This window comes from Chaetura pelagica, unplaced genomic scaffold (assembly GCF_000747805.2).
Source record: "Chaetura pelagica isolate M959 unplaced genomic scaffold, ChaPel_1.0 scaffold120, whole genome shotgun sequence".
Classification (NCBI taxonomy): domain Eukaryota; kingdom Metazoa; phylum Chordata; class Aves; order Apodiformes; family Apodidae; genus Chaetura; species Chaetura pelagica.
The window spans coordinates 1,445,601-1,471,797 of record NW_009951952.1 but is presented as its reverse complement, the minus strand read 5'-3'; the positions used below and the strand labels follow the sequence as shown (position 1 = coordinate 1,471,797).

Genomic DNA, 26,197 nt, shown 5'->3' with positions numbered 1-26,197 from the left:
GCCCTGCCCCGGCCTGTCACCTGTCACCTCCCGGCCTGTCGCCTCCCCCCAAACCCGTGAGGCGCCGTGTCAGCCCAGGGCCTGCAGCCCAGGGCCGGGGAGGAGGGTACGGGGCAGTTCTGGAAGCAGCTTTCCCTGCTCCTCAGCCCCAAGCGCCTGCCGGGCCCTGGCAGGCTCTGCTGTCAATAGCCGGGTTGGTTTGTGTCGCTTGGGCCTTGGGCAGCCTGCGTCGGGTGGGTTTTCTTCTCAGCCCTCGTTCTGCGCGGAAGCCGAACGCTTTCTTGTGAAATTCCTTCCTCAGCAGCGATGCTGCCCACCACGTCGTTCGGCTCCCGAGGCCAGGGCAACGGGGCGCTGGGCCCCAGGGACGCTGCCAGGCACACGGCGGGGGCCAAGCGCTACAAGTACCTGAGGAGGCTCCTCCACTTCCGACAGATGGACTTCGAGTTTGCTCTCTGGCAGATGCTCTACCTCTTCACTTCGCCACAGAGGGTTTACAGGAACTTCCACTACAGGAAACAGACCAAGGACCAGTGGGCGAGGGATGATCCCGCTTTCTTAGTCCTTCTCAGTGTTTGGCTCTGTGGTGAGTGCTGGGGAATAGGCAGCATGAAGGAGAGGGAGGGGAAATCTGCTGGTGAGCATCCGTGGTCCTGGTCACACACACGTGCAAAAAGGACCCGTCCAAATGGATTGTCTTTTAGTCAAAGTTGAGTAGAAGAAAATGCCCTCTTTGGAAGTAAAGGTGGGAACTGGGAAACAAAGGAGGCATAACTAATACTGTGTAGTCCTCCAGTCTCTTGCAACTCGCCTTCTGTTGCATTTCAAACTGGAAGTAAAGGTGGGAACTGGAAAACAAGGAGGCATAACATACTATGTAGTTCTCCAATCTCTTGCAACTCGCCTTCTGTTGCATTTCAAACTGTGCATTCCCCTGCAATTCCACAGTAATAAACCCCTATGCCACACAGTGATGCTTTAGATAAAAGTACTGAACATTTTGCTTATCTGAACGTTACACAGAGAATACTGTTTTCACGAAAAAGGCCCTGGTGAAGTTCTGTATGTTGCAGAATTAAGCTGAAACAAAGTGTCCCATATAATGACAGAATTGTCATGGTTGGAAAAGTCTTCTCAGATCACTGCATCCCACCGTCAACTCCCCACTCTAAAAAACCTTGTAATACTGAATTGCAAAAGCAGTAAGTATTGCCCTATCTGTTGTATAGTACATTCCTGTTGGCAATATCAAAACTGTTAACTCAGAAGTGGAAGTATGTATTTAGCACTGTTTAGGTTAACATGGAGATTATATAAAACAAAGAATGCTATTGCAGTGTATAAATTTAAAAACTAGAAGTTGAGTGGGAGCAATACGCTTTACTGGGATATCATTAAGCCAACTACTGATGAGTGTTCTCCAATTTGTGAAAAGGATTATATGAATAAATTGCATTTTACTTAGTATTTGTTGGGGGAAGAAAAAAAGAAGTGCTGTTGGACTGAAAATTTTGGGGAGAAAAAATGAGGAAACTGGAGGCTTTTTGACAGTATACTCAAAAAAAGCCTATTGGTTTAAGATCTCATGCTTTCTTTTCCACAGTTAATTGTAATAATATTTTCTTCTACTTTCAGTGTCTACTGTAGGATTTGGATTTGTGCTGGACATGGGGTTTTTTGAAACAGTAAAGCTGCTGCTTTGGGTTGTGTTCATAGACTGCGTAGGTGTTGGCCTCCTGATTGCAACTCTGATGTGGTGAGTAGTGATGTCTGAAGCTGAGGTCAGTGTTGATGTGGGTCACCAGTCCTCTGCTGTTTGCAAGACACCTGATTCTCTCTCTGGGGCAAAATTATTAAGTAAATATTGACTAGAGGTTTTGTGCTGCTGTGATTTCAAATTCTGTTTTTAAAAAGAAGGCAACTTTTGCTTTATTATTTCCTGCGAAGGGTGAATGTTCAGAGATCCTGTATTATGAGGATGATTTTAGCTGGTTTTCTTTTTTCATGACCTGGTTCATCTTCAGCAGTAATGCCAAATAAAAAAATTGGGTGAGCAAGAAAAACACTTTTCATTCCTTATTTTGCTTGAACGGCTTAAGTAAAGTAAGCCTGAGGATGATGATGTTGAAGTAGGGCAATATACAGTATGGGCCCTGCTCCTTGCTGAAGGTTTTAGCTATTTCCACTACAAGCAACGTCTGATCTGTTTTGCACTTGTTGGCTTCGTTGCTTTTTTGGGAGTTGCTACCACTCTTACCTTGTCATGGCCAGAGATCTACAAAAGGGGGAGGCAGTAGCCAGTCGGTTTATAACCCAGGCCTCTGCATGTTACAGCTGTGTCCTGCACCAGCTAGAGAACCTTGAAACAACACAAGTTTCTGTTTCTGCACCGTGGCAAGATGAGGGCACCAAAGGAAGAGTTTTTATTTTACCAAGAGCTTCTTCATGGTAGCGGTGGAAAATTCAAACTTCCAAGGCAGCAAGGGCACTTCAAAAAGTTCTTAGTGGTGGAGCTGGTATCTCTAACTGACTGGCAAAGGGATAGATTCCTTTCAGTGACCCTGGGGACTCCCACATGTAATTGCAGAATTCTGGATGAGGTACATAAAAGAACTGTAGCCAATAGGTGAAAGGTCCATCTGACCTACTCCTGTCTGGGACAGCAACCCATGCTTGGTTTGGGGAAGAACATACAGTAATGCATCCTTCCCATTCTCCAGCAATTTGTAATGTGGGATGCAGTCTCCTGAAGTAGAAAGACTTCAGCATCTGCTGGCGTTCCTCTGTCTTCTAGCCAGCTTCCTTCAGGCCTAACTACCAGGCACTTGGCTCCAGTTTGGTTGAAGTCCCTTCTTCCAGTGCAGGCTCACCTTTTTTTTCCAAAGCTCCCCCCATTCTTAATGAGCCTAAACCCCTTCCTATCTTGCTTCACCTTGCACCCAGGATCTGCCTTTCTGACCTTGCCCATGACACAGTATGGCAGAGAAAGCTACCATGAAAGCTCTGGTCTGTTAAGTTCTTGTTTCTGAGCTTATAGTAACTTCTTGTTCCCCTTCTAAATAGGATACATTTTCTGATGTCAGCACAACTTCAGCTGAAGAAAACAAAGACTCGGGGCTTGCTCAGCAGCCTGCACCAGCAGGCAGTGTGTGTTCCATTAGCTCTTCTTTTCAATAAGAAGGGGCTGATCTGAATAGTGCCAGCCTGCCCTTTTCCTGGCCTTGCTGCATGCCTTTTCCCTAGAGATGAAGCAAACTCTGTGTGATGTGTACTGATCACGTACACCACTTTTCTGAAGTCACCTCCCTTTGTGTACAAGCAAGTTGCATCCTGCCTGGGAACTTGAGACTGCACTGATCAGTTGTAGCACTGATCTATTTTATAAAGTTCTGGTTCTGTATGACCATGTGCTTCAGCTGCCCAGGGAATGCAAGGGATGTGAACATAGTTTAAACAACAAAAGTTTCTAGTCTGTGTAGTTCTTTCATTTTGTTTCTTCCAGAGAGCAGAAATTTTGACAGGATAGTTAGGATTACAGATGACTTACCATCTCAAGCCAATGTTTTGTCAGTCAGCTTTGTAGAGTCACCTTAACAGCATTCTCAAATGTCTTTTCACGTAGGTTCATTTCTAATAAGTACTTGGTGAAGCAGCAGAACAGAGACTATGATGTGGAGTGGGGATATGCCTTTGATGTTCACCTGAACGCTTTCTATCCACTTCTAGTCATCTTGCATTTTATCCAGCTGTTTTTCATCAACTGTAAGTAGCATATTTTATACTTTCTGCTTAGAAATAATGCTCTGTCAAAAGAGCTGAGAGCAATTGTCTTTTGCAGATGTCATCATATCTGATTCTGTCATTGGGTATTTTGTTGGGAACACATTATGGCTGATTGCAATTGGCTATTACATCTATGTGACATTCCTAGGATACAGTGGTAAGTCATGGTAACTTCTATTTGTTTGATAGGAAACAAAAGCATGACTTTAGTCTGTTAATTTGATCTTGGTCTATTAATTTATAAAGCAGAGCCTCAGCTGGACACTGGAGGAATTATTTCTTTGTGGTAGAAGTTGTTTGATAGAAATGCACCAGTCTATGTTTCCAGCTGGGTGGACATCTTAACCAAATAATTGATATTTCTCACCCTACCAACTTCCCTGCTTGTATTAGACCTGTAGGGTGACAGTTGGTTTTTCACAGAATCATAGAATGGTTTGGGTTTGAAGGGACCTTAAAGATTTTTCCTCTTCAAAATGCTGGCATTGGATAAAAATACTGTGTTAAGTTTAAGACTATAGTTCTAGTTACAACTGTTTTCCAGGGCATTACTTGTACCAGTTACCTTAAGTACTCTTTAACATGTGATAATGATAGGACTGGTAGGGCAGAGATGCCGAACTTGCCTTTCTGAGAAGGCTGGCAGAGCAGTACTGTTTTTCCTTGCCATCTTGCCCTGAGGCCATGCTTCATGAAGCACCTTTTTCTGAAGGAAGTCCTGCGGCTTCATACTTAACTTCTTCGGTGCTTCTCTTTCAGCATTGCCCTTTCTGAAGAACACAGCTATTCTTTTGTACCCCTTCGCACTTCTCATCCTGCTCTATTTGATCTCATTAGCATGTGGATGGAACTTCACCAAGATGCTGTGTTCCTTTTATAAATACAGAGTGAAATAAAACCAGGACTTCACCCATCTAACACTTATGTTATCTTAGCTGTCCGTACAGTAAAGGAAACATTAAGAACATTTTGTAAATGGTTGTAAATTTCTCTTTATTGTAGATAACTGTGTAAAAAAGTTTGAAGTGTCCTTTTTTTATTAAAATATTTACAACAGTAAACATGTTAGCAATTTTGTTTCAAATACTTCTGCAGTACATTCCTAAAAACAAGTTACTTGTACATCTCTTTAGCTTAAATTTAACTGCAACAAGTCTATTTAGCATAATTCTCACTGCAGGTATTTTGCACATACTGGCATAAGCTCTACATTATGAGGGGGTTTTAGTGACACTGAAAAGCAGTTTTATTTCAGAGTAATACTGGAATACCTTGCCTTGGGAGTGTGTGAAAGTAAGGATCTTCACAGTGTTGCAGTGGTAAAGCAACAACTGTCTCTAGATACAGAACTGTCCCCTCCTTTTATGAAAGAACTTGAGAACAGATTTATTTTGACTACTTCCAATATACACAGACAACTCTGGCACACAGAAGAAACAGTGATGAAAGGCACAATTAACATGACCCATATCAGGTTTCCAAATATAGCAGCAAGTTTTTAAACCCAATCTCTAGAAGTCCAGCAGGTATTATTACATCCACCAGTATGAGTGGCAGATTGATGAACATGGAAGGACAGTACAAGTTCAGTTTGGCTACCAGGGTGGGCTCGTGGCAATGCCTGCAGCTGTGAAGTCCACAAGGCAGGAGTACAAACAATACCTTCTGGGCCATGAAGATGATGGAAGCAGAGTGTTCAGTATGAAACATGAGCACTAGGATTCAGTTTCCAAAACAACACAAGCGCAAACTGGTTACACTAAGATTTAATGTTTCAGTACTAGAATTTGATTTCTAAGGAAAAATTATATTTCTCTTAAAATACCAAATATGCTGGCAGTGCAACTTACAGTACTGTGTGTTTCAGCCACTGTTAAGGCTTGAAGAGAATCGTGTTCCCTCTCAGCAGACACTGAGCAACCTTCCCCTTTTTAAAAAGGGAAGTACTGACCCACTGATCAATGGGAGGTGAAGGATTCCAGTCAGGACCTGCTTCCAGCCTGGCTACCAGCACCACTCCTGTCCTGCAGGCAGCTGCAGCCCAACCACACACCCTTCCCCTAACAGGAATCCCAGCACCAGTGATCACCCACTTCAGTTCAACAGGAAAAATACTTCATCTTTAGCGCCCTGTGGTGCAACACCATTGAGATCAGTGAAGGACCCAGGGCCTGGGTACCTTCCCTTGAGAGATACCAAAGTTTGTCATCTTGAAAGAAGGTTCCAGCATTCTCAAAATTAAGTTACTTTGAGTTCTAGCTGCTCCTAGCCAAAATCAGCAAAACCCTTAGGAGACCACGAGGGTCAGAAAAGTGACACTCTCAGAGACTAATTCATCAGGTCTGTGTGGGGTGGATTTTTTACATCAGCAAACAATGCTAGCTTGAAAACACCAGTTGCTTAATAGCCTTTCAGCATTATGCTGGTGATTGGAAAGATGACTTTTAAAACAGGGTTTTTCCCCTCTGCTAGTTACTTGCTTTAGCTTTTTTAGAATACATCCTTCCTAGTAAGAACAAATACAGAACCTAGAGTTAATGTATTGCAGGGGAGCAAGGTTTGAAGAGATTTAATTCTTTTTTTTTTCCCTACGAAACTAAATACTATTTTCCAAGTTGGAAGCAAACTACAAATTACTACAATACTTCATTTGGAGCAAGTATTTTCAACAACAAAAAAAAAAGAGAGATAACTGAAATTGTAATATACTTCGGGGAAAAAAATGAAGGAAACTTGTTACACCATTGATCAAACATGCCAAAGACTAATTGCACTTCACCACAGAGGCAAAGTATAAATTGCTTTGCTCTAAACTGACTCAAGGTATTTAAAAACTGCTTTTGAAAGAATTAGACAAGCAGTGATACAACAAGAGTCCAGTCTCTTATTGGTCCACAAATCATATGTTTATCTGTTTCAATTTTTCTAAGCCATCTTTCAGTTAATAAAAAACAAATGTACCTATAGGAGTATTTCCTATCCATGCAAATACATGGTTGAGATGCCTGCAAAAATGCAAAGCCTTATACAGTGCTTTAGAAACACCCTTTAATTAAAAACATTAAAAGTGCTGATTTGGGATCGCATCCTATTCAAATTATTTACAAAGTTTTCAGGACTGCCCACTGAATGAACACAGCAAGGTTATCCTGACAGTCTTAGATTTCCTTGGTCCAGAGGCATCCTGATCAACTCAGAAAAGCCAGCACCCCAATCTGCTGGTCTGTTTGGCATCCAGTATAAAAAAATTAAGAATAATTTATCCACATAATGGAGGTTTCTGGTAATGCCTTTGGTTTCACAAATGTTCTCTTTTCTGAAGCTTTGAACAGCATCAGAAGGAGCTAAAAGGATCAGAGGACAATGCAGTTTATTTGGAAGCAATTCCCATTATTTGATTACTATAAGATTCAGTGGCCTAGAGGGGACTTTAAAGGACACAACAAAAAATGACTTAAAAAATTAAATTATGTGGGAAGAAAACCTCCCCAAAAATCAGGTAATACCTTCAAGATGCTGAGGAACTCTTATAGTAATACTGTAACTTAGGACTGAGACATGTAAGAGACACCAGCCCCTCTGGAGTACACCCAGTTAAGAGCAGGGCCCAAGCTAATGACTGTTGAGCCAAGCAGCATCATTATTTCACCAGAATTCCAGGAAGGAGGCTTGCACCACTTTAGCCTGACCTGGGGATTGGAATTTGAAAGGTAGAAAGCAAAATCTAATAGCTGCTACAGAGATAATTAGGTAGAAAGTTTTTTCCCTGCTTTTTCTGTTTCTCAACAAGTTTTACAAGCAAACTTGCAGAATTATCTCATTACACCAGGTCTGAATTTACCTGAATCTACAAAACATGATTTGTATTAATGTGGCACATTTAGTTAGTGAGCATATAACCTCAGGAACACTTAATGTGTTAAAGCAGCCCAGAGTACTTCCAACTCCTGCTAGTACAATGTAATAAAAATGCAACAAACTTTAGGAAAAAACCCCACATATTTTACGAAGCACAAGTTAATTTTTTGTCTTTGATAATTTCCATGTCAGCATTTTTGAAAACGAAACACACTGGTAACACCAGAGCAGTGTTTCATCTTAACTGCTGTGAAACATCAGGAGCAGTGATGCTTTAGGAATAAGCACACAGCTTTCCTAAAGAAGTTGGTACCAGTAAACCTTTCAACTCACAGAAAAAGCTGCAAGTCACTGTCAGCAAATCTACTTCTAGGAAGAAACTGCCATACCTAACATCTTTCTGCAGTCTGAATTGTAATAGCTACAGGTTAAATAACTTGCATCAATCGTTCACAGGCACAGCTGAGAAGAAAACCTAAACACTTTTAGACCTTTGCTAGCTGATGTGTGATAAAAAGCCATTGCATGGCACCCATTTGATGGGCATTATACACAGAACAAACCGGGCTGTGGCACCACAACAGGTGAGATTCACACGGGATTCTGAGCCTATTAACCCACATTCCTAAATCCAAGAATAAATTCTGTTTACTAGGCCAGTGCTTAGCTAACGCCCACAGTCTCTGGGCAAGAGGAGCTTTCCAGGTAACATTTTATTTACACCACCTGATCAGAAAATCAGAAAAAAGTAACCAAGGCCCAACTGGTAGCTCTCTACTTTTCTTTTCAGTCTAAACAGAAAGTCTTGTCTCTGTGTACAAATCTTGTCTTCCTTGTATCCTCAGACAACATAGCTAAACCACAATGACTATTGTCTGTAGAAGTAGTAAAGCTCTTAAACTTGAATATTGCTGAACTGACAAAGCCATGACACCATTTTCCAACGAGGCAGAAGACAGGCTGACTCCCAGTGGTGATGGCTTTCTGCTTGCAGTGCTGGAGAGTCAGGTTTAGGTTCCTGCTTCTTATGGACATGTCTTGAAAAGGAGCCCAGATCTATGTAGTCAAACTTTCATGCTGGAGACACAAATTCAAGATCCCTGCTCTAGATCAGGTTTTGTGCATCTGTGCTCTGACTACAAAGATGCTGGGGATAATAGATATTATTACTTTTTTTCCACGGGGAAAACTGGGCCATCTTTTGAGATGTCAGTTTCAGGAGGCTAGTACACAGCACGGCTGAGAATCCCGAACCCAGGGTAGATACCTCCCTCCAGTGTCAATCAGGCACTTTGTTCCTATTAAAGAGAGAAATTCCTGCCTCTTTTCTTCCTGACCATTTCTGACTGGTTAACTTAAACCTTCCCACGCCTGTGTCCTTACACATAAGCACCTAAGCAGAAGGACTACGAGCAGTGGCAACAGAAGTACTGCAACAATTCTGCTCTGGACTTAATCCAAACCACTTCCTATTCCTGACTGAGTTTCTCATTCATTTAAAATCACTGTTGTCTCCCTTGAAACAAAAAAGGCAGGGTACTAACTTGAGGCCAAATTCAGTTCCTATTAAACGTGAGTGCAAGTTACTACCCTGATCAATAAAGGAGTCAAATGGAAATCCTGGTCTTGAATAACTGACAAAGATAAAAATAAACTGTCACTACTCACTATAACGTATCTCAAATAAACAGGAGAACTTAATGGGAGACCTTTTAAAAATCAAATGTAACTACTATTAATTCTTTTGATAAAAAGTAACCTTTGCCACTCCAAAACAAATGTGGGGAATTATTATTATTTTTTTAAAATTTGTCCAGCCTAGGAAATGCCTACAAATAGTTTTTTAGAAAAAACTGTTTGGAATTGAAAAGAATTATTCTAAAATGCAATGGATTCAATCTAAAATCACTGCAGATCTAGTACGTAATATGAAACAAGACATTTCAGCATGCTTTTTATGTGGCTAAAAACTGTACAGTGGAATTTCATAGCTCCAAAGAATAATGCTCTTCAGAACTCTGTTAATGCCTCTGAACATCATTCAGATTCTGTGTACAAAATTACATAATTTAGAAACTTAATCTAGTTTGTGTTTTTTTTAAAACATGGCAGTATATTGGAAATATGGTATTAATTTATGTTTGCATCTCCAAAGAAAAATGTAGAAAGATAACTTAAACTAGAGAATTCATAAAAAAAACTATATCAATTTAAAATTTTACTGCATAAAAATATGTCCTTTTCAAGTTATTTTAATAAATTAAATACCCCTAACATTTTTAATATATATCCCTGACATTCTATAAAAGAGGGTTCTTGTTATAGAAAATAAATGGAACTCCGAAAGCACCCCCTTCAGAAAACATATTTAACAATAATTATATTTCTTTTTCTTCTTCAAGGAATGTAACAATATGTACAACTTCTCTATATTACTATACTATCAAAATAGTACAGGTTAAGTATAGCATAAGACCATAAGTCACATTAAACTGGAGGACAACATAGGCCTCAGACAAATGTTATGAGCGTGGAGCATCAGTTTCTGGATGGATCAGATAAGAAGGGGTAAATACAATCTTCTCATCTACAGTAGATTTCACAAGAGGTAGAGTTCAAGTGAAAATGAAAGAAATTTGGAATAAGGTGCATGCTCAGTATTTTCAATTCAAGACTTGCTATTGATGTCAGATTTTAGAGGAAAAGTTTTCGAGGATTCTTCCTTTTTCCTCAAAAGCAGATTTCCATGCTCAGTTTGTAATTTTTTTAATGTGAATCTGAAATAGAAAATCAGACAAAAAAAGAAGTCATGTTTTAAGGGATGACATTTCTCAGGAAAAAGAGGTAACTGTTCTCAGCATTTGCCAAAATGTTGAGTTTCAACATGCTGACAAGAGTCAAGAAATCTCAAATCTGCCACTTCTATTTCTAAAAGCTGATACCACCTCTCACCTCATTCAGAATTGCCCACACTGCTGAGTTTTGTATCACTGAAAGCCGGAATGATGCAATAGGGTTTAGGCTGGGGTCAACTGTTCCTTCAGCTACACCGTTTTCAAATTTCCCTGTGAAAGAAGCAGAAGTGTATCTTCAGTTACCTCCCGTTCAACAAACTAAGTACAAACTCTGGGTCCAGCAAAACACACCTGTAGTATCACAACTCACACGTGAAACCTATTGCTGCTGTTGCAGGGTTGACTGGTGTCATTCCTGAAACACAAGGCAGCGAGCGATTTTAATTATCAGATTGGGCTTTGCAAGCAGCAAAGAAGATGAGCAGTATCATCAAAGCACATCAATCTAAACAGGATTACATGTAAGAATAAAAACCTTGGAAGTACCTAAGGGCAGAAGCACCTCAAACTCTGGGAAGATTTTGGTACAGATTTTCATTTAATATCTCGAACTAAACATGAAGCCCTGGCTTAGGTGTTTTCAAGGAGAATTAAGGACAAGGGGTATCATTCATGCTTCATGTATTCCTAGTTAAAGGATCTTCATTTGTATTAGGATAAATAAGATCCAATTTGAAAGCCCAGTTAGACTTTACATTAAAACATCCACACAGCAACTGCAATTCGTTCTGATGAAAAAGCCTCCTCTCATTATACCAGGGATGCCCAACTTACGTCCAGCAAGCTAAATACAATCCATGAGGAAAATCTCTCTTCCTTGACAATGGCTATTCTGGGCCCTTCCTGAGCAGCCTCTTGGCTATGGAAATGCCAGTCTCATCCCATGATGAGACAGATGATTGGCCTCAGGATAGGTTCAAAGCTGGCAGATGAAGTTGCAACACCACTTTTTATCTTATTTGAAAACTCATGGCAGTCTGGTGAAGTTCCCACTGACTGGAAAAGAGGAAACACAACCCCCATTTTCAAAAAGGGAAGGGAAGAAGACGCAGGGAACTACAGGCCAGTCAGTCTCACATCTGTGCCCAGCAAGATCATGAAGCAGATCCTCCTGAAGGCTCTGCTAAGACACATGGAAAAACATGGAGGTTGTTGGTGGCAACCAACACAGCTTCACCAAGAGCAAATCACGCCTGACAAATCTGGTGGCCTTTTATGATGGGGTCACAGCATCAGTGGACAAGAGATGGGCAACTGACATAATCTACCTGGATTTGTGCAAAGTGTTTGACACTGTCCAGCATGACATTCTGGTCTCAAAACTGGAAGGATATGGATTTGATGGATGGACTACTCAGTGGATAAGGAATTGGTTGGATAGTCACATTCAGAGAATAGTGATCAATGGCTCGATGTCCAGATGGACACCAGTAATGAGTGGTGCTCCTTGGGTCAGTACTGGGACCAGTGCTGTTTAACATCTTTGTCAGCAACATGGACAGTGGGACTAAGTGCACCCTCAGCAGGTTTGCTGACAACACCAAGCTGTGTGGTGTGGCTGACACGCTGGAGGTAAGGGAGGCGATCCAGAGGGAACCTGAGAGTTAGGCCCATGCCAACATCATGAAGTTCAACAAGGCCAAGTGCAAGGTCCTGCACCCAGGTTGGGGCAATCCCAAGCACAAATACAGGCTTGGTGGAGAATGGATTTAAAACAGCCCCAAGGAGAAGGACTTGAGGATGATGGTGGATGAGAAGTACAACATGAGCCAGCAGTGTGCACTTACAGCCCAGAAAACCAACCATGTCCTGGGCTGCATCAAAAGAATCGTGGCCAGCAGAACCAGGGAGGTGATTCTGCCTCTCTACTCCACGCTTGTGAGAGCCCACCTGGAATACTGAGTCCAGTTCTGGAGCCCTCAAAACAGGAAAGACCTGGGCTGCATCAAAAGAATCGTGGCCAGCAGAACCAGGGAGGTGATTCTGCCTCTCTACTCCACGCTTGTGAGAGCCCACCTGGAATACTGAGTCCAGTTCTGGAGCCCTCAAAACAGGAAAGACCTAGAGCTCTTGGAGCAAGTCCAGAGAAGGGCCACAAAGATGATCAGAGGGCTAGAGCACCCCTGCTATGGAGGCAGGCTGAGAGAGTTGGGGCTGTTCAGCCTGGAGAAGAGAAGGCTCCAGGGAGACCTCACAGCAGCCTTCCAGTGCCTGAGGGGGTACAGGAAAGCTGGGGAGGGACTTTTTACAAGGGCTTGTAGTGAAAGGATAAGGGGGAATGGTTTTAAACTGAAAGAGGGTGAGATTTAGGTTAGACAGGAATAAATTCTTTAGTGTGAGGGTGGTGAGACACTGGAACAGGTTGCCCAGAGAGGTTTTGCCTGCACCCTCCCTGGAAGTGTCCAAAGTCAGGTTGGATGGGGCTCTGAGCAACCTGGTCTAGTGGGAGGTGTCCCTGCCTATGTAGTTGGGTTGGATCTAGATGATCTTTAAGGTCCCTTCCAAACCAAAGCATTCTATGATTCCATAATAACAGCTCACACAGAAGCACTTGTGCAGTCACAGTACAGAAGGGGTGATCTTACACAACCTGGAAATGCCTCTACAATAATCCAGGCAATGGAACCTGGCAGAGAAGCTGGATGCAGCTGCCCTGCAACTAAGAGTCACACTAGATCTGTGTAGTACATCAGTCTCAGAAAAGAAGTATTTGAAACAATATTGAGTAAAGCCTGCAGCATCATCTACCCAACTCTGAATGATCAAAACTCAGTTTTAGGTTTGTTTTGGTTTTAATAAAAATATCTTAACTGCTACAACAGTAACAAACACATTTCTCTCCCCTGTGACATACCTATCCTGAAGTAACCATCCTCTAAGCGTTTGTCTTTGGTTTCTTTGCTTAATACCAGTTCTTCATTCTAGAATGACAAAGCACAGATTAATTATTTATTTTGACATATGACTTTGCCAGGGAAAGACAAATCTGTGTGTACCCTTGTTACAGCATCCCTCTTTTCTAAATAATGATGAACCAGCCTAGAATAGTTATTCACAGCCTTCAACAAGCCAACACTAGAAAAGAAAAAGCAGCAGAGTCCCAGAATAGAACAGTATTTGGCTTCAACTTAGAAAATGAATACTTTAAATGCTCCACGTAACTCTCATGGTAACTGCCATGGGAATAGAACAGAAAGCAGATACTGGCACACACAGCAGAAGAAAAGCAAGATCTTGCCTTCTTTTCCTATGATTAAACCAGAGGTTTTTCTCAGGACAACTGAAACTTACAGCCCACGTTTTGATGTAAGAATTTGGGTAAGATGAAAAGCCCTCAGGCCAGCAAAGGAAGCCTTGCAATAGTCACTGCCTCCCTAAAAAGGGATGGGTAGCAATAAGCTTCCTTAACAAACACAGAAAAATTAAACTGTAGATAAGAGCAAAACCAGCTGGAAAACCCCAATGGAAATCCCACCACCCAATACTAAAAGACACACTGAACAAATTTCCTAGGAATCAACTAAAAATGCTTGACACAACTGGGGATTTAATCCATCAGTCTTCTTTTAATTCCTACTTTTATGGAAGGCTGCTGAAAAATTTGGGGGGTTTTCTGGTTTGGGGTTTGTGGGGGTTTTTTTGGGGGGAAGAGTTTTTTTGTTTGGTTTGTTTTTTGGGGTTTTTTGAGTGTGTTGCTTGAGTCCCACACAATTCCTGTTTGGGGGCACTCTGGAGGTCTTGCTTAAGGAGAATCAGGGTTGAAGTACTTGAATTTCCATCTCTACTGAAATCCATGGTGGAGAAATAGTTCCCTCAGTAGAACACCTATCATTCTGCAAGGAGCTGCCCTCATATTGGTGATATTTTCTGCTGACACCAATGGCCTGTTTACCTTTCCACAGTGTCAAAAGCAACAGAAGCACAGTGGCATTTACTTCCTTAAGGGATGCACCAGTTTTGAGAGACATTTCACAGCCAAAGAGGTGTCTGATGCATAATTATTCTGATTATCTTGTGCATTCTTGTGGTATCTTGAGCTCAGTTGAAGTGAGGGCTGCTGCTGGTTTTGTGACTGAACATATTTCCAAAGGTCTTGAGAAACAAAACTCATAAATCTTACAATGCCCTGTATATAATGTTATTTAATTAGAACCAAACTGACAAACTTCTTTTTAGGGATGGTCAGAATTTCCTAATTGTGCTTGCTTCTAGGGAGGCAGACTGCAAGAATGGAGAAGTAAACTCCATGAAAAGTTACTTTAAAAAAGAACAGAGAGATGTAGCTCATGGCAATTTAGGCACAGACTTCAAGACACCTACACTAGGTGCACAGGAGAAGATAGAAATACTTTGCAATTTAATACTAAATAAAATTAACTTGTCTGAAGTAACACCTTAATCCTCTCATGGAGTTTTGTGATATAAATGGTTACCTAAAATATCTAATTGAAGAAAAAGAAGCCAGACCACCTGCCTTCAAGCAAAAATATACTTTAGGTAGTGTAGTGCCCTCCTGAGATAAAACTCAAACTGAATTATGGAAAACAGAATCAGCTCTCAGGAAAAAAAAGGGACACACTCAGCTTAAGAGTCTGGATATTTCAGTATCTAGTAACGTTTGGATGTGTGTCATTTCCTGAACTAAGACTTTTTTTAGTAAGTCAAAAAGCAGATTGACTTAGCTTTTCCATTTTCCAAAATTAATAGGAGAAGGAAGATAGTTTATTTTTTTTGTTTTAAATAGAAGCAGTGAATTGAAAGAAAATGAGCTTGTTCACCTCCATGTTGCCAACAGCACTCGTAGCAGACTGCACTCTGAATGAACATCTGAATAAACAACTCACAGGATTTTTTATGATTAGATCCAATGAAAAAATTAAAAGTATGAGAGCACCAGGGACATCAAGATCCTACAGTTAAAAAAGAAGCAGTCATGCCTCCCTCACCTTGTTAAAAAGGCTCAATAAAATTAGGATGGTTTGCTTTTATCCTGTAATAGAGAAGACACAACTCAACAAATTCATACCTGGAAAGGCAAAACTTCCACAGTTGTGTTTAGAAGTATATCTCCTGGATGCTCTGGATTGCCACTGTGAAACAAGTACCTATAAATGAAAAGGGAATAAAACAGTCTACATAAACCAGTCAGAATTAGCTAAGTTACTGTCTTCCATGTTAACAGTCACATTACAGATGGTGTGATGATAAACGTAACTTTTATACTAGACCTGCAGCAGCTGAAGATAAGAAATGGAAGATGGTTACATGTACTACTGTAAATCAAATGGCTAAAGTTTTACATTTTGGGATAATATTTTACTTATAGGAAGGTAGTTTCCATGACCTGATCTTGAGGGACTGTATTACAGAAAGTGACCAGCACTGTAGTCACTGTGTCCTGGCAGGCACCAGCATCACCCCCAGAAGCAGGAGCCCTGCCTTCCTTCAGCTTCTCCCCATTGCTCCCCAATGGGTCACCCCCCTCGTGCCCACTGTATGAACTCTGCAAATCCATTCTGAAACCATTCTGGGAACCTATCCAACTCAACATTTTGCCAGGCCAGTTTGCCTCAAGACCAACTCTCCAACTCTAGATTCATTGCAAAGTCTCACTAATAACCATGCCAGGAATTCCCAACCAATATCCAAACCTTTAATGTTGCCTGAACCCAAACTTTTACAAAATCCAAACATGGATTTTTTTTCTTTTTAAAACACAAGCATATGGTTTTGATGTGTATGCACACAGATAAAAGGACCTTTATTAATACTTGTACAAACTCCCTGTTACCCTCATTCAGCTGAGCATTCACTTAAATTTCTCTTTTAATTTAAATGGGATAGAGTAAATATATTTTAAACTGTCTCAAAAATACCCTTCCATGTAAGTGCAAGTGTTCAAATTCTAGCTGTCCACTCTCCAACAGCTTTTGCATACCACATGTGTAATGCTACAAAAGACACAGTTTAACTCCCCTTTCTTTATACATGTAACACAAACTTCCTACTCTTTTGGACAGGTATTATGCAATCAAGTAACAATATTTTTCACCACTAGGTGGTAGCCACGCTTGAAAAATTGCTCATTACTTACCATTTTTTGCTAGTGGACCACAGAGTTTATTCAGATTACCTGTCAAATCTACATAGATACTACACCTACTCAGATGCCACTTTTAACAAGCCTATTTTGCTTTTAAATACGTTTAAATTAATATGTAAAAATCTATCAACACATTTCAAAACCTTTCTTCAATTGGAACTTAAGAGAAATTAACAGCAAGCACCATCTTTAATATTAAATACATCACCAGCCAGGGACAAAATTAGTTCAGAAATTATCACTTGATTAATATTACAAACACTAGCTCAATTTGTAATTTATCAAGACATAATTTGAGATGTAAATTCCTGTTTGTCTATATCCAATATGTCTGAGGCTGGCAAGTACTTGCCATTAATCTATACTCCATAGCTACAGGACAAATAGAAGAAAAGAGAGAGCTCTGACTCTGACTTAAGAAATGTCTGTGATCAAAAAATGATAGAAGCAATTTTAAAAAATACACAGAGATATACAGCATTTATTTTATCAAGGCTCAAAGGAAGAAGACAGGAAAAACCACACACTGATGTAAGAAACCTACATTGATTTCTATTGCACTGGTTTTAGCAGAACTGCACAGAAGAAATTGCAAAACAAAACTGGATTCAGTAGACTTGTATGTGCTTCAAGAAAAACAGAGTCATAGAATTATAGAATAGGTAAAGGTTGGAAGGGACCTCAGAGATCATCAGGTTCCAACCTCCCTGCCATGAGCAGGGACACCTCCCACTAGACCAGGCTGCACAAGCCTCATCCAACCTGGCCTCGAACACCTCCAGGGAGGGGGCATCAACAACCTTCCTGGGCAACGTATTCCAGCACCCTACTACCTTCATGGTGAAGAATTTATTCCTGATGTCTAACCTAAATCCCCCCTCTTTCAGTTTAAAACCATTACCCCTTGTCCTGTCATTGCCCTCTCTGGTAAACAGTTCCCTCCTCAGCTGGAATTTCTACAGACACTTACTTTAAAATGCAAGTGAGCAAACATTAAGGTGCTGCCATCACATGCTCCACCTAAACCACAGACACGTAGCTTTTCCTTAGCACCTTCTAGATCACAAATCTTATTTCTGAGAAGTCACATCTAAAAAGCCACAAAGAATCTCCTCATGATCTGTGATAAAGGGTTTGGGATGTTTGGGTGGGGTTTTTTTTGTGGGGGAGGCAGACAGAGTGGAAGTGGTGGTGGCAGGTTGGGGCTTTTTTTGAGGGGTGGGGTTGAGGGGGTATTTATTTATTTGGGTTTGGATTGTATGTTTTAAAAAACAACCCTGCAACCATAGCCAACTAGTTCTCGTACTGTGCTATCAACTTTTGAAACTGAAGTGTGGTTTCCTGTGCAGTAACTAATAAAAATGTAACCAATCCACCTTTTTTAGTATGTTCTCTGTGTCAGTCTGTCTCCCCATATACACACCCATTCATAACACAAGCATATGTCACATCTTATTTAAAATTATGTTTAGAAAGAGGTATTTTTTTATATCTGAGCCTTGCTTGAACACTTGAGCAGTAACACCTACACAGATACAAAAAGTTACACAGAATTTTAAAAAATGCATTAATATATGAATACACATTGTCCTGGTTTGAGCCAGGATAAAGCCAATTTTCCTTTTACTGATTTTTTTTTTTTCCCTTCAGTAAGCTTTCTTTTAACTAGTAGCAGAGTGTTTCAACTAAGACTGATAGCAGTGGAATGTTTCTCTAACTGCTGGGTCTTCAAGGTGGCACCTTCACTCTGCCTGCTCAGACACTGTGGGGAGATCTGTGACACCCCCGTAGGAGGCTGAGTTAGAGACAGCAAAACTGGCCAGAGATGTTCCATTCCATAGAGCTACGTAAGCTCAGAGATGACAGAAGACAACTTCCTTCCTTCTTCTCCTTCCCTTCTCTTCCATCCGTGGCCGGCGTCGGGGGAGGACTCCATCCCTCCATCACCATCAACCCCCAGGCCGGAGCTCTCCTGACCCTCATCACTCTGTGCTCTCTCCAGCAGCAGTTCTGGGATTTTTCAGGACTGTTGGCAGCTAAGGAGATATTCTACAGCTCCTAAAGTGTCATTTGCTATTTTTTTTTAAAACTTGCCTTCCTGACATACGGATAAACCCCAAGCTTTCAAGGTCTTCAGACTATGACAGGTATTTCTCAATACAGATAGTGAAAGACTCAGAAGGAGCTGTGCTTCATCAGCTAAGTCATGCTGAAAACTAGCTACTGTAGATATTCAACAACAGACAAACCCCTCTCTGCCAGAAGCTACTAAATGTATTAACTCATTTACATACACTATGCTCATTACCTCAATGCCATATAAGATTAATATAGGATGCTAAATATTAACACCTCATGTGGCATAAAACATTTCAAAAAACATCAAAAGCATTGAGGGTTTAAAAAACACCAACAAACCTCTAAAAATTTGGAGCAAAGTCAAAGCTGCAAAGAAAACTTTAATTTTCATATTCAGTGACCTAAATATTGACCCAAGTTGAGAGTCTGAGTTCCCACCATGCAGCTAGATACACCTATAAAATCAAACCAACTGGAGGAGAAAAAAAAAAACCCAACCAATAAGCTGAAACAAATATTCATCTACATCCCAACACACAAAGAGAGGGGAGACCAGAAGCATGATTATCATTAATATACTGATGACATTTAACATTAGCTACCCAATGCTGTTCACTGTTGGGTACTGCAAAAGCTACACTCTGCCTCAGAACTCTCCCAGTAGTGAGCACCTGGAGAGATTCTTATCTTTTGGAATATCCCCCAAAAGATGTTTATAAATTAGTACAAGTATTAGCATCAACATTCTTTGAGTAGCTAAACTTTTCCATCACCTGTGTTAAAAAAAAAATTAAAAATCCCCAACTATGCACACCTCTTTGCCCTCCTCCTGTTTTGCTTATGACGAGAACATACCTCTCCTTTCCCTCATATGAAAGCATATTTGTTATGTTGTTATATTACCTACTTTGTTTTCTTTTAGGCATAAACATGTCTTACTGTATTTTATATTTTGTTTAAACAAACAGAAGTGCCAATGATTTAGACAGACAGACAGACAAGACAGACAGACGAAGTATGATTCTATGCATTTTCTCTTTTGTTGAGTAATTAAAAATTAGAACACAATTACTTTATCATTAAATTATGGCAGCTTTATAAAAGAAAATAATATACAAAAATTATTTCAAAAGCATAATTCATATGCACTGACAAGTATTTTGGTTTTGTTTTGAAGGAGAAAAAATACTTATCTTGATGCTAAACACAAATACTGTAAGAATCTCTTTACGAATGCAGACCTTTGTGCTCTGTAAACATGAGGAACCAAACCCTTTTCTCTACATATCCTCCTTACATCTCTTTTTAGCAATCTGATATATTTTAGTATATCCCATTTTCAGAAAAGGAAGAGAGGTAGGAAGGCAGAGAGGAAATGTTTCCTTCCACATGCGAGCACATTATCCATAGCAACATGCAGCATAATAGTTTGTAATTCTGCACAACATGAATTTCCATATAAGCAACAGTCAGCAAATTTTTGGCTTTCTACAAATGCCATCATCCACTGCAAGAGTAATTATTCAACAATTCCATCCTACATTTTTTTATCACAATATGCAAATGTGCTAAAAGAAATCTAATCTACCTCCTTGCTGTCATTTTCCCAGCATCCCCACTAGGAAATGTTATTTTACTGTCACTGGAAATCAGTATTAGCCACACATTATTTCCTCGTGCAAAATACAAAGAGAAGATGACTAATTTATTTTCCCTCTCTCAAGCTCAATTTCTTATCCTATCCCTTAATGCCTCCTACTCCCTCTTTTGCAAAAATTGCTTACACTTCTAAAAACAAAAGCTTAATTCCTTAAGTCTATATATATACCTACCAAGTACACAAAACAGGTAAGCAAACTCATGGGAGCTTTTCCATCATGTTGTTACAGTTCCTGAAGAAAACCCCATGAATCCAAATAACCAAAACCACCCCATTAACTTCTATGCAAAATGCCTTGTAAGACTGAATTTCCTCTGCCAAAACCAGCCAGTGTAACTCTTCGAATATAAACTGGGCTACAAGTCTTAGAGCTGCAAGGGATGAACTCCCCATTTTCCCAGAAGGGTCCAACCAGCACACCAAAAGGATAGAACTTTCTTATGTTTGTCAAAGGACCATAAAGTAGCCTCACTGAAGAGATGAGGGGGTAGTTTATAGGGAGTTGTCTGGGTCTGTTTATCCAACATATGCCCAAATAATTAGTTTTCTAGCATCATTTTAAGTGTCAATCTAAATCTTTTGATAAGGTTACCCATACCATGTCATAACTTTCTTCAACTGAGCAACAGAAGGCATTTAGCTGGGTAAGAAAATCTCATTCCCAGCTCTACTCTTGCCTTCTGTTTCCCAGTGAGGACTGGGAGATCAGCTGTCTAACCTGCACTGTGCTCTCCAGAGTACACACACATCCACTGTAACAGAAAAGGGTTTGGCATCAAAGCAAGTATTTTAATTTTTTTCCACTTTTTCATTTTGGAGGTGGTTTAGGGTTTTTTGGTGTTTTAAGGTTGGGGATTTTTTATTTGTTTGAGTTTTGCAGTTTTAAGAGGGGCTGTTCTCTGACTTGAAATCTCTGCTCTTCTCTAAGCAATTGACTTTTTTTTCCACTGCATCAGTATTAGTTAAAAGGCCCTTATGTTCCTTTGCAAGGTTCTGCTAATTTTTTAATCCAGTTAAATAGAGAAATGCTTTGGGGTTTTGGTGGTGTTTGTTTCTGGGGGTTTTTTTGGAGGGGAGATTGTTGGTTTGGTTTTTTTTATATGTGTGTGTGGTTGTAAACCTTTTTTTCACCACAGCTTAATTCTCCAGAAGCACAGCTAATAACTCCATTCTGTTTTCTTAAACATGAGTATTTGCCACCATTTGAGATGCACTTGGGACTGAGACCTTGTTATAGACTGGTTTCTATGACATCTCAGAGACACAAGGCCTTCTGAACATCAGGTGAAGCATTTAGGGTTATCTCAAGTGGCTTCAGACATTCAACATTTAGGCAAAAGCATAAAACCTCCAGGATTTCTGCCTAAGAGCTGTAAACCAAGGAACACTGCCAGTGCACAGATCTTGAGTATTAGACACTAAGGAGGAAGTAACATGTCCTTGGCTCATGCAGCTCTTTTCTTCTGTCTCTGATCCATACTTTGGGATTTTTTTCCCCTTTTCATATGAAGTTCTCGCCTCATTGTTATGGGCAGAGTTCCATGCCTAGAGCATCACTGGCTGAGATCCTGCCTGCCAAATCCCCACTGTCAGTGCATCCATTTGAGGATGTTCTACTGATAAGCACAGAAGCTCACACAAACACAGAAATCAAATACTTCACATTCTCTTTTTTATATACACTAAAAATACTACCCAACCTGAAATACACTCACAAACACCATAGCACTTAAAATAAAAAATTGGGACTTTAAAATATTTCCTATCAACTGACACCATCATTAAAGCTTAATAAAATTAAGGTGATATTAAACTTGAAGAATGTGTATTGTAGTTTTAGAATTAGAATAAGGATCACTTCTAAATCATACACTGGGGGGGTGTGTGGACATGTGTGTTACTCCAGCTAAAACTGCCCAAGAAGGGTAGAATGCATTGCATTGCTCTGGAGGAGAGTTTCTACACTGAACAGGGATTGTGAACAAACAGCTGCTTACACCTCAGCCAAGTTACAGCTGTATTATCTAAAACACAAACAATTCTGCAGTTTTCTGGGTTTGAAGTGGTTGTTGCTGCAAAAGCAAACGGTGAGAAAGTTCTGTTTCACTACAGGTTTTTTTCTTTGTAATGCATTTGATCTTGTATCTATCCACAAGAGGACTTGCATCCCATGGGATGGATAATTAACTACATTTTAGATATAAATGTGACCAACTGCTATGATAATTTTTTTTGTTGTTGGTAACTGTTCTACTTTAAAAAAAAGCTGAATTCCTTTCAAGTTTTCACTGCTAGAGAACCTGTTCTAAAAGCTGCATTTATTTTCCTTTACCATGAAGTGGCACTAAAACCAGGCAAGCAGATGTCACTTTTATTCAGGTATTTTTCAGCACTGTCACAATAATTTCAAAGCAGACAAAGTAATACATGTGGCTTAGTTATGAGAGGCCCATCAAGATACTGTTCATACTCAATACATTGATTCTCTGCCTCAAAAAGTCAAAATATATATTTCTTGCATGAGGATGGGAATTCTATATTGTGAGTAGATGACACAGGAAATCTATGTGATGTTAACATCACGTGTTCTCTGGGATTCCAGGGTCAACAACATGGAAAATTAGACAATAGGTCTCAAACACTTCACATCCATTATCTAGGCCAATATCAGAACTCAAAGCAGTAAATGCCATCTACAAGCTGGTTTGTGAAAGTATTAAGATTTCAGCTTAAAGCCGAAATTCCAGACAGCAAGTTCTGCTTCATAAAACCCCTTTATTATTATTAGGATGACTACTCAATAACTTCCTAAAAGAACAAAACCATGGGGCAACTACAGAATTAAAAGCAGTGCTAAGGGGGAATTAAAACAAACAAACAACCAACCTAAACACTCTCCTCCCAAAAAAATGCTGCTAATCCTTTTGAAAATATTCAAAACACAACTATCAAGCAATTACATATAAGAAAGGATGAGCCTCATATTTTACAAATACAAAGCAAACCTAGATAGATAAATACTGGTGAGGTTGGGGTGGGGTTTGGGTTTTGGTGTTGGTTTTTTTTTTGTTTCCACAGCAAAAAAATACATTCTTGTCCTTTCCTGCAGCTTTTTTTCCCCATAAAGATCAGCATTTGAAAGTATTTTATATTGAAACAAACCTCAAGTCTTTATTTCTATAATATCCATTCTAAATTCCTATTGCAGAAAAGCTGTCAAGTGTAAACATTATCTAATCAAACAGCAATAGGTTATGTGCTTCCAAGAACTCCCTCAATGTAAGTAGTGCATAGGTTCTTTGAAAACAGTATCTGATTTGTGCCAGTCACATCTATAGGAAGGACTCTGAAACCTAGGAAGTCAAAAAAGAGATGTTTGTGATGATGATGGACACCAGTATCACTTAAGTGCTGCAATGGAACATCTTTCTAGGGTGTTTTGGTTATTGTTGTTTTTTTCTTAAATTAGGATGACATTCAAAATTTATTACCTCTGTTCAAGATTCACTACTCATCCACCAATATTTCTGAGCTTCCTACATACAAAAAACCCTCTAAGAAAGCAATGTCTAAAGTCAAAAGCTCAGCACAATGAGCTGCTCAGGTACAACATTCTTCACTGACATCTCAGAAGAATAACTAGTAAATAAAGGCATCTTAAATTTGTCATTTACAAGTAAAGAAAATTAATTTCCATTCAGTACTAGTGTTAAAGAAGTAATAATGTGTGCTTCATAAAGAAACTATTACATATCAGTTTTAATAATTAAATAAGTGCTTGGAATAACCGTGTACATATCAAGATAGCAGAGTGGTTTTCAATAATTGTATAACAACCTAAGGGAACAGAAATTCAGTATTTATAATTTTTATAACATAGGCCGTTTTGAGCATTTAGAAAATAGTCCACCTATTTATTTTTTAAAAAGCCAACAACACACAACTGACAAACTGCTGTGCACTTCTTATTGTCATCCTCAAGGATATGGAAAGAGAGTTATGTATATTCTTACTGGAAAAACAAGAACTAGATCCTAGCTTACTATTAAGGGGCATCAGTGTTGTAGCTGGAGATCTTTTGCTTGGAAAAAACCTAAAAAGACTCAGAACAAGAGCTGTTACTATTAGACATTTTCAACCTACCCATGACTGTTCTCCAGGTGTGGTTTAGAACATGCATGTTTAGAATATTTGACTGTTCCATATTAAGCAGGGATCTGCCAAGCAGGTCTTGCACAAAATAGCCACAGATGTTACTGGGTGCTCAACAAAGTGAGCTCAGTTCCCCTTTTAAACTATTAACAGATCTCATCAGTGTTACCCTTGACAATCTCAAAAATGGAGTATCTGAAGATTTAATGAAAGCTAATTACTGAACTGCTATCCTCAACAGAAAAATTAAACTCAGCAAAAACATTTGGCATGGAAAAATAAACTACAGGAACAGGTTAGTGCTCTGCCACAGTGTAACAGACATGCCATTCATTCAGAGTGTGGTCAATATTTCCATTTCCAACTTGTTTATCAAGAATTTATTTTGGGAGTTATTAAGCAGTTACACCTCAAACTGACTTGGCAGACAAAATTTTCTGGAAATTCAAAGGGCTTTTCTATTACTTAAAAAAAAAGGAAAAAGCTGTTGCATCCCTTCACAAACACAAGATGTCTTTCAAGAGTGTATTTTCTACTCCTGTTTCCCACAATGAGACACATCTCCACACCAGGTAAGTTTTCCTACTGCTTGGTCCATTTTCCATTTTATGTGATTCAACTCATGAGTCACAGTTATTTTTTTACTGCCTCAATAAACATCCTTGAAGTATCAGGAGATACTTGACCTTCATCTACAAATCTGCCACTGCTGAAGTCAAGAAACAAAAACAAGTCCCTGCCAATCTGAAATCGCACCATCTGCAGCTCTAATCAGCCACTGACTTCAGAAAAGCAAAATGCTACATTTTTTAAGACCCCATGGGAAGAGAAGTTAAATCATAATAAACTTCTAAATATCTGACAATGATTGGCTCAATGTTAAGCCTGAACAGGTAGCATAATTCTAATTGGTGGACTTTGAGGAAGCAACAGAAGACAAGATATTCCCTTTCTTCTACAACTATAATGCATTTATTCAATAAATAGAAGTAACAAAAATAATAAAATCATAGCAACCTCTACTGCTGAGACTATTCTTAACACAGCCTTAGGCCTAGCTACAATTTTCCAGTGCAAAAAATGAGCTCTTTCTTCCCACCTTTTGCATAGCTATTCAGTTCCCTCACCATAAAGCTAATACATATAACATTTTTTTCTTCAGACCTGTATATGCCCTTTTTTATACAGCAGTGCTGGCCTACAACACCTACTAGTACTGCTTTCCAAAACTGCCATTGTGCATTGGACTGATCCTAATCCACCCAAGGTCAACATTTGTTGCTTACAGTTGCTCTATTCATAAGGTAGATATGTGTAATTCCCTTTAAAAAAACACAAAAACCAATAGAGGAATTGGACAATGTTTACTTCCTAACTTTGAAAAGGAAAATTTGATCAGAAAGGAATCAATGAATTCATAGATCTGCATTGGAAAATATATATTTTTAAACTACTGGCACAGGATAAAAAAAAAATCTGCATTTAATCCAAGGAGGTAGGGCAATCCTATTACTCAACATGTACATCTTGGAAAGCTAATGAGGAAAATCTTTTAAATCATAGCTATCAACTCAGAGAGTAATTTGACATCTCAAACGAGAAGCCTGAGTTTCATAGGTCAGACTAGTTTGGAACAACATAGTAACAAAGAAACCACTGATCCTTGCTGTCGCACTCAGCTAAGGTGAAGACTTAGCCTTTCATTAT

At 39.6% G+C, this 26,197-nt stretch overlaps 2 protein-coding genes across 2 annotated transcripts in view; one reads left to right on the top strand and one right to left on the bottom strand.

The window, feature by feature from the left end:
- Positions 1-295: 295 nt before the first annotated feature.
- On the top strand, positions 296-4,846 carry UNC50 (unc-50 homolog (C. elegans)). Its single transcript, XM_009998683.1, has 5 exons — positions 296-586; positions 1,636-1,756; positions 3,623-3,762; positions 3,839-3,940; positions 4,543-4,846. The coding sequence occupies exons 1-5, from the start codon at positions 307-309 to the stop codon at positions 4,677-4,679; spliced, it is 780 nt and encodes a 259-aa protein (XP_009996985.1). The 5' UTR covers positions 296-306; the 3' UTR covers positions 4,680-4,846.
- Positions 4,847-9,480: 4,634 nt separating this feature from the next.
- Positions 9,481-26,197, bottom strand: part of MGAT4A (mannosyl (alpha-1,3-)-glycoprotein beta-1,4-N-acetylglucosaminyltransferase, isozyme A) — a 79,228-nt gene continuing 62,511 nt past the window's right edge. Inside the window, exons 12-15 of the mRNA XM_009998670.1 lie at positions 15,523-15,601; positions 13,351-13,417; positions 10,594-10,706; positions 9,481-10,418 (exon numbers count right to left, since the gene is read on the bottom strand). Coding sequence (XP_009996972.1) covers positions 10,392-10,418; positions 10,594-10,706; positions 13,351-13,417; positions 15,523-15,601 — 286 coding nt within the window. The 3' untranslated portion in view covers positions 9,481-10,391. The remainder of the gene's footprint in view (positions 10,419-10,593; positions 10,707-13,350; positions 13,418-15,522; positions 15,602-26,197) is intronic.